The sequence below is a fragment of the Catharus ustulatus genome, chromosome 3, assembly GCF_009819885.2.
Source record: "Catharus ustulatus isolate bCatUst1 chromosome 3, bCatUst1.pri.v2, whole genome shotgun sequence".
Classification (NCBI taxonomy): domain Eukaryota; kingdom Metazoa; phylum Chordata; class Aves; order Passeriformes; family Turdidae; genus Catharus; species Catharus ustulatus.
In genome coordinates this window covers 8,594,153-8,610,365 of record NC_046223.1, presented here as the reverse complement: position 1 = coordinate 8,610,365, position 16,213 = coordinate 8,594,153, and the positions used below count along the sequence as shown (strand labels likewise).

Here is a 16,213-nt window from a genome sequence, read left to right as displayed (position 1 = left end):
CCAGCAGAGGATGTCATGGTCCCCAGCATGAGAGCTGCAACCTCTCTGCGTGCCAGGACTGCAGCTCCCATCAACTCCTTGCCCTTGTCCTGGGAAAACACCGTTCCAGGTGGAGAACAGGACTTTGTGGAGAAACATTTTCACTTTTTCCATTTCTTTGCAGGGCACAGGTGAGCAGGTGGCTCTCACTCACCTTTTCTCCCCAAAGCACACACTTCTCTGCTTGTATCCATCCTGAGACACATCTCCCTTCCAGGCAGCTTCTCTGCACTCCCTGCTCCAAGGGTTTGACAAAAACCACACCACAACACACTTATCTGGTGCTCAGCAGCCAAGTTTGGTGTCCTTGGATGCCCTGACACAGTGGCACCCCTGCTCTTCCAAAGGCGTCTGTCATGGTCCAGTGGGTCTGGCTGGTGACCAGCTCACAGCAGGCAGAGTTTGCTGCAGGACCTTCACATGGGAAATGAGAGTGCTCTCACAGTGCTCTCCCCACAGCCTGCCTTCCTGATGGAGGTGTCCCTCTCCAAAGCCACAGCAGGAGGGAAGGACTCCAAAAAGAGCAGATGCCCTGTGCTGGGTCTGTTTGAAAAGGGCACACAGAATAATTTCTTTGGCTATACCCTAAGTGGAGAGTTCCACTGTGACTTTTGACACCTTTCAGCAAGGTCTCAAAGTCCAAAGAGGTGGCTGTATGAAAAGCCATGGGAAGTTGAGCTCCAAGATCAGAGGCTGCTTTTCAAGCTCATGTTGCTGCTCCTTGGTACATAGCTGCTCTGAATGAGCAAACTCCACAGAAAAGATGAAATTTGAAGATCTCTTGCTGGAAATTGGGGGCTTTGGCAGATTCCAGATTTTGATTCTGGCTCTGCTCTGCCTCCCAAGAATCAACCTTCCCATGCATTTCCTGCTGCACAATTTTCTTGCTGCTACCCCCTCTCATCACTGTGCAATTCCACACCAAGAGGAATTTGTGAATCTCACCATGGAGGAAGTTCTGCTTGTCAGCATCCCTCGGAAACCTGATGGCACGTTCAGCTCCTGTGAGATGTTCTCACAACCTCAGTTTCACCTGCTGCTTAACTCCTCTCTGCAACCAGAAAACAAATCCATCATCCAGCACTGCCAGCACGGATGGGTCTATGACCACTCACAGTTCACCTCCACCATCTCCACCCAGGTAATTCCTGGCCTGTGATACAGCCAAAATTGAAATTAGCTCTGTGCTACGTGGAGAAGGTGGAGAGATGTTTGCTGAGTGCACAGAATGAGAGGGGAATCTGTGCATTGTAACCAGTGAACATGACCTGTTCAGAGAAGATGTCCTGGGAGGGGGAAGCTCTCTGAAGATCAGTATCAGGGGCTAACATTTACTAATATTATTTTTGTGAGCATCTCATCTTGCTTAGAGTGATGCTGACATTTCTCATTATAATCATCTTAATTTCTCCAGATAATTGAGAGATTTGGGAGGGGGTGAGATGGCAGAGGAAAGACACAGATATAGAATTTTCTCTGTGTGGGCCACATGGAATTTGCACCAGATTGCATCCTGTCAGGGTTTCATATGAGCTCTTGATTTCCTTTCTTGGTTTTCCAAACACTTTATAACTTCTATTCCCCTGGCCACCCCTCCTCAATGATCTTTACCTTCCTCCTCTTCTCCTCAGAGTTGTGCTGCCTCTCTTCTCTTACCACCAATATCTCTTGATGCCAAATCAAATGTTCCCTCTGAGGGTCTTCCACTGAGATGGAGCTCATAACCAGCCATAACCTTGAGCCTGCAAAATATTAACCACCTGCCTTCTGAAACACTTTTCCAGGGCTAGCAGTGGTACCTCTGGGTGTTAATGCTTTACCTTCCTTGGAAAACAGTCCGAATCACACAAGGTCTCAAGGAAGGGAAAATTTGGTCAGGCAAAAAGGACACAGCTGGGTTAGAAAGATAGTGCTGAGTGTCCCAGTGGGAGCAGGGACAAGTCTTAGCCTAGAGCTGGTGCTTCCTCCCCACCATCCAACCACTCCTGCTTCCATCAGGCACAGAAATGAGGGTCATGTGTACATGGGGTCTGCACCTCATTTCTGCAGTGGATCAGGGAGAGAGATGTGAAGCAGTCCTTAGGGAAAGGGTAGAAGAAGGGTAGTCTGCAGCGTGGAGCCTGTGATGCTGCTCCCATGGGCCAGTGGCCTCAGGACTTGTTCAAGGGACCGGGGCTTTCTCTGGAATTCTGTTTCTCTAGCAGGAAAGGTTGCTCAAGGTCTGGCTGGCCTTGTCAGAGAGTCTGCAAGTCTGGGTTGATGATTAAATTTTGTCCCATTTGCACACAGAGAAAATTAACTCTGCGGCTTTGCCACAGCGTTCTGTAGAGATTAGTGACATTTGCGCTTCCAAGAAAATAAAAATATGTTCATTAACTTAATTAGGATGAATGCCCAAACCAACTCCTTGGTAAGAAATCAATAGGTTAATATTAAGAGCAAGTATTTGACCTTACTTCCCCTTTTCCTTCCTTTTTCCCTGCACAGACAACTTCCGAGGAAACTGGTCAGGGCAAGAGAAACCAGTTATCAACACAACATTCTCCAGTGCTCGCTGAGGGGTGGGGCAGCTCATTGCAGTGGGACTCCCTGCCAATGCCCAGCTCACCAGGGTCACCTCAGGGGCACAACAGAGGGAGCTGGGGGAGACTTGCACCTGGGCAGGTCTTGCAGAGGTCAGGAGAAGGAAATGGGGAACTCTCCATGAAAGTTTTCTGATGCCCAACCATGTCCTGAGATGCATCAAGCACAGCATCACCAACCAATGAAAGGAAGGGATTGTCCCCTCTGCTCTGCTCTGTTCTGCACTGGGCCAGCCTCACCTCGAGTCCTGGGGACAGTTTTGGGTACCACAACATAAAAGAGACATTCAGCTACTGAAGAGCATTCAAAGGAGAGCCACAAGGATGTGAAGGGTCTGGAGTGGCTGAGGGTACTTGGTCTGTCCAGCCTGGAGGAGACTGAGGGGAGAACTCAGTGGGGAAGAGGAAGGGCAGACACTGATCTTTTCTCTGTGGTGACCAGTGACAGGATCCATGGGAATGGCCTGAAGTTGAGTCAGAGGTAGTTTAGGTTGGATATCAGGAAAAGGTTTTTCACCCTGAGGGTGGTTGGGCACTGCAACAGGCTCCCCAGGGCAGTGGTCACAGCACCAAGCCTGACAAAGTTCAAGAAGCATTAGGACAACACTCTCAGGCACAAGCTGTGACCCTTGGGGTGTTCTGTGCAAGGCCAGGAGCTGGACTCGATGACCCTGATGAGCCCCTTCCAACTCAGCATCTTCTATGATTCTGTCATTCTGTGAGATGTTCACAGAGAAGCTGTCACAGTGAGGGATGGATAACTGGGACTTTTGTAAGATGCAGCTTTCCATTTTCCATGACTCTGGCACTGTCTGATGTGCAGTTTAGTGCAGGATTCCACCCCTCCATCAAACAAACTTCAAGGTGCAATGGTCTGACCAGCAGATTGAAGGAATGTGAGAAGGCAGCAGAGACTGAGCTGGGCACTGAGTGTCGTTTTGGCCTTGTGTTTCAGTGGGATCTCGTGTGTGAGCAGCGTGGGCTGAACCAGGCAACAGCAACCTTCTTCTTCATCGGCGTCACGATGGGGGCCATGGTGTTCGGGTACCTCTCCGACAGGTCTGACCCTCCCAGCTGCTCCTCTGGGGCTTCAGCTGTACAAGAGAGAATTCCACAAATGTGACCTTCAGTGGGCAATCAGAGAGGCGGGGAAGGGAGAAAATTGCAAAGGGAGAATGCAGTCTCTCGCTCGGAAATGGGATTCAAGCCCTACTGGAAGCAGTGGAGGGAGGGAATGTTTCCCGGATCAGTGAGCCAGTAAATGCTTCCTGGATCAGAGGAGCAGCTCTGGCCTTGGTTAGGAGTCAGATGCACTGCTGGCTGTGGTCAGAATTGCTGCAGGAGCAATAATAAACGAACAAAAAAAAATCCAGTCCACAAGACCAGTTTCAAAAAATAAAACTCTCTGAAAACTGAGAAATCTGATTGATACAAAGCTGAACAAAAAGGCTAAAAGTGTTAACTCCTTGCAAATTATACACAGATTGGCTAATGACACCCAAGTGAGGGGCTCAAAGGAAATGCTTGCCATAGCTCGAGAGCCTCCAGCAAGCAAAATCTGTCATTCCTAGAGAATTGGGGTAAAGCAGATTCTTTACAAGTAGGAAGGTATTTATTCCTCAAGGAAGAGCTGAAGCGATGAATAAAACAGGAACAAATTTGCTCTCTCTAGTTAAATGTTGGGATGTGACAATATAAACCTGCAAAAAAAAAAATCCAAGTAATAACCTAGAAAGGGCATCAGTTAAGAAACTAAATATTTTTGCAAACAGCAAAACAGGAAACCCCATCAGAGGACAGAGAGTCCAGGCACGCAGTTGGAATGTACTATTCCTTATACACTATTCATTATTGGGGAACTGCTTCCTGATTTCCTTCCTCTGGGAGGAGAGTACTGCAAAATCACTACAGGGAGAACCTGAAGTGTGAAGGACCCAGGGACTTTAGTGCTGCAGATGGGAATTTTTACATCCGTATCTTTACCCAAGGGTGTATGGGTACACTTCCACAAGTATACTTTTACAAGGTTCCAAGACACTTGGCTGATTTTCAAACTGTGTGCCTTGGCTTTGTATCTACAATAGTTTTATAGCACAGCTGGAGGGGGAGAAAATCAGAATCAAGAAAAGGAGCAGGACAAAATACGGCAGAAAATAAGGTCTCACAAGGTAGAACAAAATGAAAAGTGATTTGTTTCACAAACTGATTGTGATGGGGAAGAGCCAGCAGAGCACCAAGGCATTAAAGGAGCACCTGGAAGTAAAAAGACTGTGGTGTGAGACATAAATGAGTGTGTGCTTACAGCAGGAGAATGTGTAGAGGCAGGTGTTGGAGCTGGAGCTTTGAATCAAGCTGACAGAAGAAGGCAGAGAGAAATACACCAGTGGAATGCCAGTTAAATGCCAGGAGCAGGGAGATGTTGTCCTGAGGATAGAAAAGCTTTAAAGTGGTCTCCAAGTAAGATCTCAGGAGTGCCGGGCAGCCTGACCTCTGTCTGCACCAGGCAAATTGGCAGAAGCTCCTCTGAAAGGTGGAACCAGACACCCAGGGGGAGGTGGAACACACAGTGAAGAATCAGCTGGGTTTTGATAAAAGCTCCAAACCATACAAATGTACAGGATTTCTTTGTGTCAATCAACAGGCATGTCAGCAGAAGAGGCACCATCTCAGTCTCCTTACCAAACTCTCCTTCACAGAATCTTAGAATTTCAAGGAGAATAACAGAATAAGCTGCCCTAGGGCAAGAAGGAAGGTCTCAGCATGACTGAATAATTAAAAACCAGGAAGAAGAGAGGAGATGCAAGTGTTCCATTATGACAAGGGAAGGGCCTGTGCTTGGATTTTTGTGCTTTTCAGCACATTTATAAATAATCTGGGAAGGGAGCAAGTGGGGACGTGATGCTGAGTCTGGCAGAGATGAGGTCTGAGTGTGGACACCTTGCAGAAGGAGATAAAGGACTCCTGACTGGATGAGAGAATCAGAAGACAAAATTTCTGGGCAGGTTAATCTAAAATAGAGAAATAACTTAAACTTCTCATTTAAAATGGAGGCTCTGAGCTGACTACAGCTGCTCAATAGGAAGATTTTGGCATTATGAGAGATAAAAACAGTTTTACTCTAGGCAAACATCCACACAGCAATGAGCAGTGGCTAGGGAAACAAGAGGAAAATGAAGAATCATTAGGTTAAACCTCAGATGTCACCCCCCCAACCCATGTTCCCTAACATCTCTTTGAAGTTGACCTCCCATTAGCAGCCTTCCTCTTCTCTGAGATGAGATCACACTTCTTTTTGCTAACAGTGAGACAGAGATTTCATCACTGGTGCCCCAGGGGGAAAATAATCTGGCCTTTTCCTACTGTTAAGGTTCAGTTTTTTCCTAAGCCATTACAGATATTTGATTTGAGAACTACTCCACTGACAAATTTTACCCAGGTATACCCTCCAAAAACCTTCACTGTGAACAAATGTATGCGAAAATACATATATATTGTTTCTGTTATTGTCTGCTCTTCTCCAAAGACTCCTTTCGTACCTTGTCCTTGTACTGAATTGGTTCAATGATGCTTTGGCAGACTTCCAGGTTGGGGTTTTTTTTATGAAAATTGCTTTTTTATTAATTTTCATGTTTGTGCAGTCTGCTCCTTTTATTGTATTTTCTACACTCTTTCAGAGGTTGTGCTTTCCTACCACTCTCTTTGAAGACAATTTAATGGTATTATTTCTAGCAGCCTCCCTGTATCCTGAAGTTCAATCCTGCCAGCTCACTCCTGATTTTCCTAGCAGGTAGTGTGCACTTGCTGGGAGTCTAGTAATGGATCCTTAAAGAGCTCCCTTGAGTCCTGCAGGGAATATTATGGTTTTATATCCTTCTTACTGTATTTTCAAGGAAAATCTTCGTTTTAAAAATGTATCTTTTTTCTTGGGCAGTTGCCCATTGGAAACAGGATCCAGTTCTGGTTGATTTCTGTGTGTTTCCTGTTCTCATCCAGGAGCATCACGATGTCTTTTGTCTCAACTTAAATTTCAAAGAAGATCCAGCAAACTCCCTGTACCAAAGCCACAAGTTGGGGGTGGGGGGGTGGTTTGCTAATAGATTCATTTATCAGCTGCTGAATTTAGTATTTTTTTATTATTTTTGGGAATGTTACTGTGGCATCATGCCACTTTTCCCCTGGAGCAATAGTTCCTGCCACCCTCCTTCTCAGGTGGCCACTGGGAGAGCCCTAATTCCAGGATCAGAGCAGGATTTTGGTCCTTGTGCACTGAACATCACCTGCTGGCAATTCAATCTACTATTGCAGCTTGAACCTAATCTTTCCTAACATGCAGTGCTGATGTTCATCAGGAGACCAACACCTTGTGCTCCATTCTGGTTTTTAGATTTTCAGAGGTTGTTTAGGAACATGTGCAGACATATTTCTCTATCTGTGAGACAGAGTGTGTGTGTTTATATACACAGTGCATTTGGGTGCATTTGATCTTGTGTATTTCTCCGCACTCTCCACACAGGACTCTGGACAATGGAATAAGGAAACCCCAGGGGAGCAACATCCTGGCAGATTCCTCAGAAACCCCTTAGGATTTCAGGGCTATTTGCACATATGGGCTGACAATTGGATTCCTGCGTTTTCCTTCCAAGGAGCAGGGTGAAAGTGTCGTGGCTCTGTCTCCTCCTTGAGAGGGGTGGCAGTGGCCAGTCCTGAACAAATCATGGAGAAGGACACTGACACTGGAGGGAGCAGGGTGTGACAGCAACATGGGATTTCAAGCTGGCATCACTGATCTTGATGGTGGTGATGGCCAGGAGAGCTGCATTAGTTGTTCTGAGCAGTGCTGGTCTTTCCACTGGAGATTCCCAATGTTTATGGGGTGGGCTCTGCATGGGATTGCACCACTGTGGCACCAGCTTGATCCAGAGCCACTTCCTCCTCTCCAGCATGCTGCATCCTTTAATTTTCCTCTAAAATCTCTGGTTTGCCCATTTCAAACCCTGCTCCTGTGACAGGTTTCCAGCCACTGTAACCCAGCCTGTGCTCACACAGGTTCGGACGGAAGACCATGCTCCAGCTGTCCCTGGTGTGCTCTGTGGTTTTTGGGATGCTGAGTGCTGCCTCCGTGTCCTACACGATGCTGGCCATCACACGGACCCTCACTGGGGTGGCCCTGAGTGGCCTGTCCCTGATTGTCCTGCCTTTGGGTGAGTGTGGGGGTCTGTAGCTGTCAGGGGGGGTCCTGGCAGGCAGTGGGTGGGAAGGGACTTGGATACCAGGCTTGGTAGGAACAGGGGTCTGGAAATCGCTGCCTGTGCAATTTCCCTCCTGCAAGGATCCCAGAATTACAGTTTGCTGTCAGCCTAATTAATATTTAACAGTCTACTCAAAATACAACAACCACTTGTTAGTACTTCCGTTGCAACAAGCCTACCAAATTCCTGTCAAGTATCATCAGTAGCCCAATAAAAGCCGTATTCCAAAGATTCTGCCCCTTTCCTCTGATACAAAGTTCTCACCTTTCTAGCACACACTGTTAGGATAATTCAGCAGCATTGCCCTGTCCTCAGCACGAGAGGATGGTGTGTCATTTACAGGGTGTTTCTACTTCCCCAGTTTCAAGTTTGCTCACAGTTTTCCTAAGCTGCCAGTCTGCATTTTACAATGAGAAGAACTACCAAAATTTTTTTTTTTTTTTTTTTTTTTAATCACACAGAGCTAGGCAAAACTGAAGCTGAATAATTTAGGTAATTATATTAAAAAAAACAAGCTCGAAATTTCAGGATATCCAGTAAACCACTGGAAGATTTTGTAGGTACAGATGGGACATACTGGGCAAAAAGTGTTGTACCCAAGAACAAATTACAGTTGCAGCAGAAATTCCCAAGATTTTTGCAGATCTAGCCAAAATCAAGCTAAAACAGTTTCAGTGCTGGAAAAGCCGACAAAAAAGCTGAAAAATCCCGAGGTCTGCTGTGTTTGTTTGTTGTTATAAAGGTTGATTCCTGCAAGCCATAGTAGAGCTGGGGAGGGACATTTCTGGTTGTTAGAGGCTGTAGAAAGATGTCCAAACCTTTGGAGGAAAACCGGCTTTTAGTTCACACACTCAAACAAGGAGACCCCGCTCTGGCTTTACATGCATTCTGCTGTCTGCTCTGGGTGGATTCCATGTGAACAACAATCCTTCTCAATATATTTCTTTACAGTAATTTCACGATTATAAGCCGCACTGACTATAAGCCGCACTTCTGGGTTTCAGCAACTTTTCATTCTTTGTCCATATATAAGCCGCACCTGATTATAAGCCGCATGTTACAATACAGAGTGTGATAAAAGGTATCTGTTCTATCACCATCTGTTGAGGTTGGGGACAGTGATCCTTATCTCAATGGCAGATAATCTGCTAATGGGTCATCCATCGAAACCAGGTAGGGCATTGTTCTTTATCTTTTCACAACCCATCCTTCCTCCAGCCAGTCATTGTCTGCTAATGGCCCATTGAGTCCCACTGTGTGACTGATAAAGTTATTGCATCCCATTGAAAGTTGCTCCAGCCAGGGGGAAGAGCCCAACATTTCTTACCAAGATAAAAACAGAGGCTTTGGGACACTAAGGTAGCCCCTTTCTCCACTGGACTCCAGTGGAAAGCCGGATTTCTCCACATCATCACTGGACCTCTAGAGGGAAACTGCACCTTGTACAGGAGCACTGCTCCAACTGAATCACATCTGTCACTGCAGGAGGATGCAACCACCATTTAATGGGACTGCTACCAACACCCTGCCTGACGGGGTGTCAGGTTGTGCTCTGACTTTGTCAGGGTTTGGAGTTTGTTTCTTTGTAGTACTGTATTTCTATTTTAATTTCCCTAGAAAAGAACTGTTATTCCTAATTCCCACATTTTTGCCTGAAAGCCCCTTGATTTCCAAATTATAATAATTTGGATGGAGAGGGTTTACATTCTCCGCTTCAAAGAGAAGTTCCTGCCTTTCTCAGCAGACACCTGTCCTCCAAACTAAAACAGCAACTTTTTGTTCTTTGTCCGTATATAAGCCGCACCTGATTATAAGCCGTACTTTGGGTTCGGATCAAAATTTTAGTCAAAATGGTGCGGCTTATAATCGTGAAATTACTGTAATCTGAAATAATGAATGGGCAGAGAAATGGGAAACTGCAGGCAAGATGGTTAGGGGAAAAGAAAATCTGGTTGATGAAGAACAACTGAATGCTATTGAATGGGATATAAAAAAATCTCCGCCACCAAGAGTGGTTTTAGCACTGTTTCTTAACACATGTCCAGCATTTCCTTTCTTAAAGTTTTATTTTAGTGTCTTACAGATTTGCAAGAGTTTAAGAGCTGCGGCTGAACACTTAAATTTTCCAAATGTTGGAAATGTTCCAAATATTTCCGACAGTGGAACTTTGTGAAGGAGAAGACCGGGCACACTGTTTTGCTTTGCCCTTGTCAAAAAGCCCTGCAGGGGCTGGAGAAGTCCTGCATGTCCCTGAATTCTGCCTCCCTCTTCCAGGGCTGGAGTGGGTGGACATCCAGCACCGCACCTTCACCGGGATCCTGAGCAGCATCTTCTGGAGCATTGGGAACATGGTGCTGGCCCTGGTGGCGTACCTGGTGCGGGAATGGCACTGGCTGCTGGTGGCTGTGACGGGACCTTGTGTCCTGAGCATCATCTGCGTGTGGTGAGTGCAGCCAAAAGAAAGGAAATGCGCTGGGATTTGCCTCCTCTGTGGATCCTAGGATTCGCTCAGCAACCTCAGGACTCATCTGTGTCCTGTACCTGGATTCCCCAAGCATGGCAGCTCTGGAAAACTGGAGTGGCTCCTGGGTTTTGTCTCACCAGCAAGGCCAGGAGCCAAGGTTAGATCACAGTGTTGGTGACAAGGATGTGGCAGGACTGGGGCTGAGGCATTTGGATGACAGGTGGAAGTGGGATTTGGTGCTGCCAGCTCTGTCAGACTCAGAGTAAAGAAAAGGGATTCCATCCAGGCTTTAATCCTTAGTAAACCCAAGATAAAAAATGTATCCATTCTCTGTCCCCACCTCACTGGGAAGGGATACTTTTGGCACCACATTTTCCATGAAAGCCACTGATGCCTTCAGGCTAGTTCAGGTTCATTTATCTCTCCACTTCCCAAGGTTTTTCTCAGGTGTGTAACCATCCTGATGGGCCAAATACACCTGCTTTCCACGGGCAATTCCCTCCCTGCAGCCTTATTTAAGAAATACCTGACATCTCCTAAGCCTTAAAATAGGAGATGGTTCATTTAATCAAAGAAACTTTAATTTTTCCTTCTTCTTTTTTTTCCCCTCCATGTAGTAATGCAAACTAGAATACAGAGTTGATTCACTGACTGTGTAAAGAGTGACTTCTGGTATTTCACTGATAAAGTCCAACACAACTAAAATACGGGTTCTGCTGACTTTTTTAGTTCAAGTTGTTTTGCTCTCTTTCTAGGACAACAGCCATAAAAAAACTGAGTCCTTGGAAGTGCTGAAATTCACAGATGCATTTAGACCCACCCTTTTCATCATAACTGTTTGATTTTTCTTCTTATGTTACCATCTTTTAAGGAGATTAATTCTCCGACAAATTACACTCTAGTGTTCAAGCACCCATAAGGTCGGAGATTGCAGAAAATTGAAAGTCTCTGAAGTATGGAATTAAAATCTAATTTAGCACTCTGTAGATATTATTGACACAATGTCAGAACTCAATGAAGACATTAGGCAACCAAAAGACATCATTTTACTCTCTAGAGACAGTGGCAATGAGTGCAAAATGCCATCTTTCCTTCTTTATGTTTGCCAAGGTTGTAAGCTTGTGGGTAGGAGATGGAAACTTTCAGCAAGACCAATTCTCCAAACATCTTTGCTCTACACATAATTTTCAATTCCTGCTTGAATAGTGACACCAGTTGTTCATTAGTTTTACTGTCATCTGATTTAGGGCACATGAATCACAAACATTGGATTGTAGGAATCTGGTCTCAGACCATTCCAGTGGAAAACTCTGGTGTGCAGAAGGCTTTGATTATTGCGAAAACCAAATCATTTTAGCAACTAACAAAGTATGTATAGACCTCACTGAATCCTTTCTATATTGTAGTTTTGATATCTGACAATTTCAAATTTTAAAGAGTCCCAGAAAGCACAAATGTATAGATAAAAGCTCCCCAGGGCCAGTGTTAATTGATAAGAGTTTGAAACTTCAACTTAGGGGTAGAAAAGCATGTACATGTCAAAAGGGTGCCTCACTACTCTTCCCATGCACCACAATTGTTATATTGAGCTGAAATCTCATGGAGAAGATGCCAGAGCCATGTATATGGGGTGGAAAACAGGCAGCTCCAACAGGAACAGTCTCCTCTCCTTGCACCTGCAGGTGGGTCCCGGAGTCTGCCCGGTGGCTCATAGCCAAGGGCAAAGTGAAGCAAGCCCACAGGCACCTGCTCAGATGTGCAAGAATAAATGGAAGGAAAGACTTTGCTGTCTCACCAGAGGTAAGGAACTGCAGATCCAGACACATGTTCTTCTTTCCCCACTTTATCTCTCTATATTTTACCTCTGTCTGATACCTGGAGCAATGTTTAGCCTGCAGTGTGGAATGTAGGGCACTGTGGGCATTTTACTCTAGAAAGCAGAAATTCACTCCTTAAGATAAAGCCCCAGCTCAGCTCTCACAAGGCCAGAAATCTCATCCATTAGGTGAAGTGTCTTTCCACTCATTTTTGCCATGGCAAGATGCCTCAGCGGACTGGATACTGGAGTAAATACACAGGGAGTAGAAGTTAACTCTGCTGGTACTTACCCCTCAATCCATTGCCAAAAGGCTTTGTGGACAAGTACTTCCTTCTTTTTCCTCTTCTTCTTCTTTCTTCTTTCTTCTTGTCCTTCTCCTTCTCCTCCTCTTTCTCCTTCTCCTCCTTCTCCTCTTTCTTCTTCTTCTTCACAGGCAGGGCTCACTTCTCAGTGCCTGACTTTTTAGGTATTCTGTATTTAAATAAGTAGATGGATAAATAATTATGCTTCAAATGAATGTAAAACATGAAGTTCACTGTTAGCTCTTCATATAACAGCAGGCAGCCACTGACTTTTCCATCTGCCGTTTCTCTACAGACCTCTCTGCTACACCGGGCATGGAGGTGAGAGGGAAGAAAATGACATGAGAAGAAAAAGAGGTCTAAAATAGCAGGCAATGTGTAAAGTTGTAGGAAAACATGCCTCTGACACTATACTCAGAGAATGGCTCTGCAAAGGGAATGTTTGGAAATTCCAAGGTGGATCTGAAGCTGAGAAGGGCAAAGTCCCCAGCCTGTCTAGGGTTTCATGTCTGTATCTTAAAGTACAGCAGCTGAGCTATTTCCTTCTTTCCATCTCTGCCAGGCCCTCACAAGGATGTCAGCAGACAAAAACATGGGAGGGAATTACTCCTACATCAGCTTGTTCAGGACCCCAGTCCTGAGGAGGATCTCTCTGTGTTCTGGCGTGGTGTGGTAAGCAGGGGGGAATTCACAGGGGGGGAATTCATCCTGCAGCTCCCAGAGGGATTTCCCTCGGTCCCATCTCCACCCGCTCCTTGCAGGTTTGGTGTTGCCTTCTCTTACTATGGCATGAGCCTGAACCTGACCGGCTTTGGGCTCAGCATCTACCTCTCCCAGTTTGTCTTTGGCATCATTGAGATCCCAGCCAAGATGGTCATGTACGTGCTGGTGAACCGAGTTGGGCGGCGGCCGAGCCAGGCATGGACACTCATCCTGACCGGAGTCTGCATAGGAGCCAACATCATCATCCCCAAGCGTGAGATGCTCTTCTGCTCTACACAGAGCTTGCTAAAGGGGCAGGGAATCCATTTCATGCAATGCTGGAGAAGGACAGCCATGGATTTGTCCACAGGCAATTCCATGTAGAGAAGTCCCCCACCTGAAGGGTGTCTGTAAGACAGGGTCACTAATCTGGGCCAACCCTAAAATCTGGCTTCCAGTCACTGTCAAGTGACTACTAAAGGGTCCAGCAATGGCAAGTGCTATCTTGATTATAGCCCTTGTCCCGTGGGAACTGTCAGGACCTTTTCTATCATCAGTTCAGCTCCCATTTGGGTGAATGCTAAACCTACAGATCCAGCCTTTGGAGACAGCAGCTCCAGGGCTATGAAGCTCCCTGTTTGGCATGTGGGAGCACTGAACCTTCTGCCTTCTTATACCTGGAAGTTTCTTCCTAGAAGCAGCTCATTGTCATGAATGCCTTTACTTTCCCACAGCCTTCACCTCCCTGCGTTCAGTAGTGGCCGTTATGGGCAAGGGTTTCTCAGAAGCTGCTTTCACCACTGTCTTCTTGTACACCTCGGAGCTCTACCCCACCATTGTGAGGTAAGACATGCCACCCACCTGAGCACATCCCCAGGGCCTGGCTGCCCTCAGGCCATGCCATGAGCACAGCAGCAAGTGCTGATGACTAGACTGCAGCACAGGAGCTAGCAGATCCTAGGGATTTCATACACTCACCAGAGAGAAGCAGAAAGCCACCCTTGTTTTCACCTGGGTTGTGGGTGGTTAGGTTGTGCTGACAGGAAGGTGAATGGGAAGGTGAGGAGTATTCTGTGTGGGAAGATCTTTGCACTCCATAAACCACGTGTGCTTCGTAGTCTTCATTCCCTGTGATAATCTGTCAGGAACTGTTAAAAGAACCTGAAAATAATAACTTGAAATAACAGGTTTTACAAGGGACACATGGTACCACATTTGAAAATGTTGATATTAAAGCAAGGATTAACCAGGAAGCCTTTCAGGAAATAAAACAGAGCTTATTTGACATATCTGAGTAATGGTAATATAGCACCAGATTTAGTATTTAGGTTGGGGTATGGCTGAGTCTGGTGGAGGGAATCACCTCACTGATTTCTTTGTGCAAGTCTGAAAAAACCCTCACAAATCACAGCAGACCTTGCGGCTTACTTCACTTCTGTCCCCTCCTGCCCAGAGTACCCTTCTCCGACATTTAGTCCTTCAGCTTTCCAAAGTCTGTTGCATATGGGGAATGATTCACATTTAAACCAAAGCGATCACAGTGATCTGCTACTTTTTATCCCAGATCTTTCATACTCAAAGACATTGACAAAGACAAAATTGTTGGTTCCTTCTGCAGTGCTTATTCTGTATATGCACAAGCAAGTGCAGGGATCCTTGTCCTTGGTGTGAAATGCCACCCATCCCCTTTAAAATTAGGTCTTATTTCTGGTCTGCTCTCCTTCCTTGAACCAAAAACTGTCACAGGTATCTCTAGTCTATGCCACATGCCTAGAAGTACCTGGGAGAAGGAGGAACCTGGATTTGTTCTAAGCAGGTTGGAAGACTCACTAGTCTTACTATGAGAAAATGCTCTCAGGGTTTTAGACATTTAAAGTGGAAACAGCTTCAGAGCAGGTATTCTTAGTGTGGAACTGCAGCTTCTTTCTCATAATAGACATAAATCTATTTTTCTCAGCAGCTACAGTTGATGTGTGGGAAATATGATGATTTTAGGAAGATACGAAGAAAGAAATGGGAAAAAATGGCAGAGGAAGAAGCCGGGGGGGAAAAAAGCCCCAGCACTTAGAGAAAATTGCGGGGGAAAGGGCAGAGGTCTGACATGACACAAGTAGCCCTCTCTTTCCCGTGGTGGTCTGCACCTTTCCAGGCAGAATGGGATGGGGTACACCTCGTTCCTGGCCCGCCTTGGAGGGGCCCTGGCCCCGCTGGTGTTCCTGCTGGACGAGGTGTGGCGGTCCCTGCCCGAGGTGACATACTGCGGGGTCGCCGTGTGCAGCGGGGCCATGGCCTTCCTGCTGCCAGAGACGCTCAACATGCGCCTTCCCGAAGGCATCGAGGACATCGAGAAGCCACAGTGAGTCACCCCCATGTCACCTCCATCCTGCCCTGCACCTGGATTCTGACCAGAAGAGGGGACATCCCTCTCTGCTCCCTGTAATTCCCCCATCAGGGAAGAAGGGACAACCCAGTGGAGTGTTGGCCTTCCCGCTTTTCTGTCCATCAGCCCAAACGTGACTTTTTTTCTTCCAGAGTAAAAGTGCCACCAGAAATCAGCGCTCCCCAGCATGTACCACTGCAGGCTCTCCTGAAGTGAGGGACCCTGTGGGACAGCCACCGTGTAGGACTGAGCCATGCTCTGATCTGCCAGGGAAAGAGCCTTTACTGCCCATGGATCTCACGCCCAAGGGAAGTGGAACAGAGGATGCTGGAGGAAGGAGGCAGATTAGGACACGTGCTGGCAGGAGCTAACCCACTCTGTAGTGTGGCCAGCAGCAATGATGCAGAGGTCTGAGAGGGTGTGGAAATAAAGGCACCTTGTGCTAAGCTCTTCCAGTCTTTGGCCTTGTTGGACTTTGACCTTCAGATCCATGCACAGCTTTCCAGAAACTACAGTGCACTGGTTCATACACCATGCAGCAAGAAAAATGAACATGCAAACCCAAATACGCGCTAATAAATCCAGCTGGGTGGTGATTTATGGTTTATTTTAAAACATAAACTGTAGCTACAACTATTTCTTGTATTTAGAAAAGGTCTGGATGGTTTTCACACAG

The 16,213-nt window shown here is 46.3% G+C and overlaps 1 protein-coding gene across 1 annotated transcript; it reads left to right on the top strand.

Annotated features, from left to right (window-relative positions):
• Positions 1-739: 739 nt before the first annotated feature.
• On the top strand, positions 740-15,786 carry SLC22A7 (solute carrier family 22 member 7). Its single transcript, XM_033055833.2, has 10 exons — positions 740-1,180; positions 3,577-3,680; positions 7,668-7,822; positions 10,145-10,313; positions 12,017-12,134; positions 13,018-13,127; positions 13,217-13,431; positions 13,892-14,000; positions 15,307-15,513; positions 15,690-15,786. The coding sequence occupies exons 1-10, from the start codon at positions 803-805 to the stop codon at positions 15,751-15,753; spliced, it is 1,629 nt and encodes a 542-aa protein (XP_032911724.1). The 5' UTR covers positions 740-802; the 3' UTR covers positions 15,754-15,786.
• Positions 15,787-16,213: the final 427 nt, after the last annotated feature.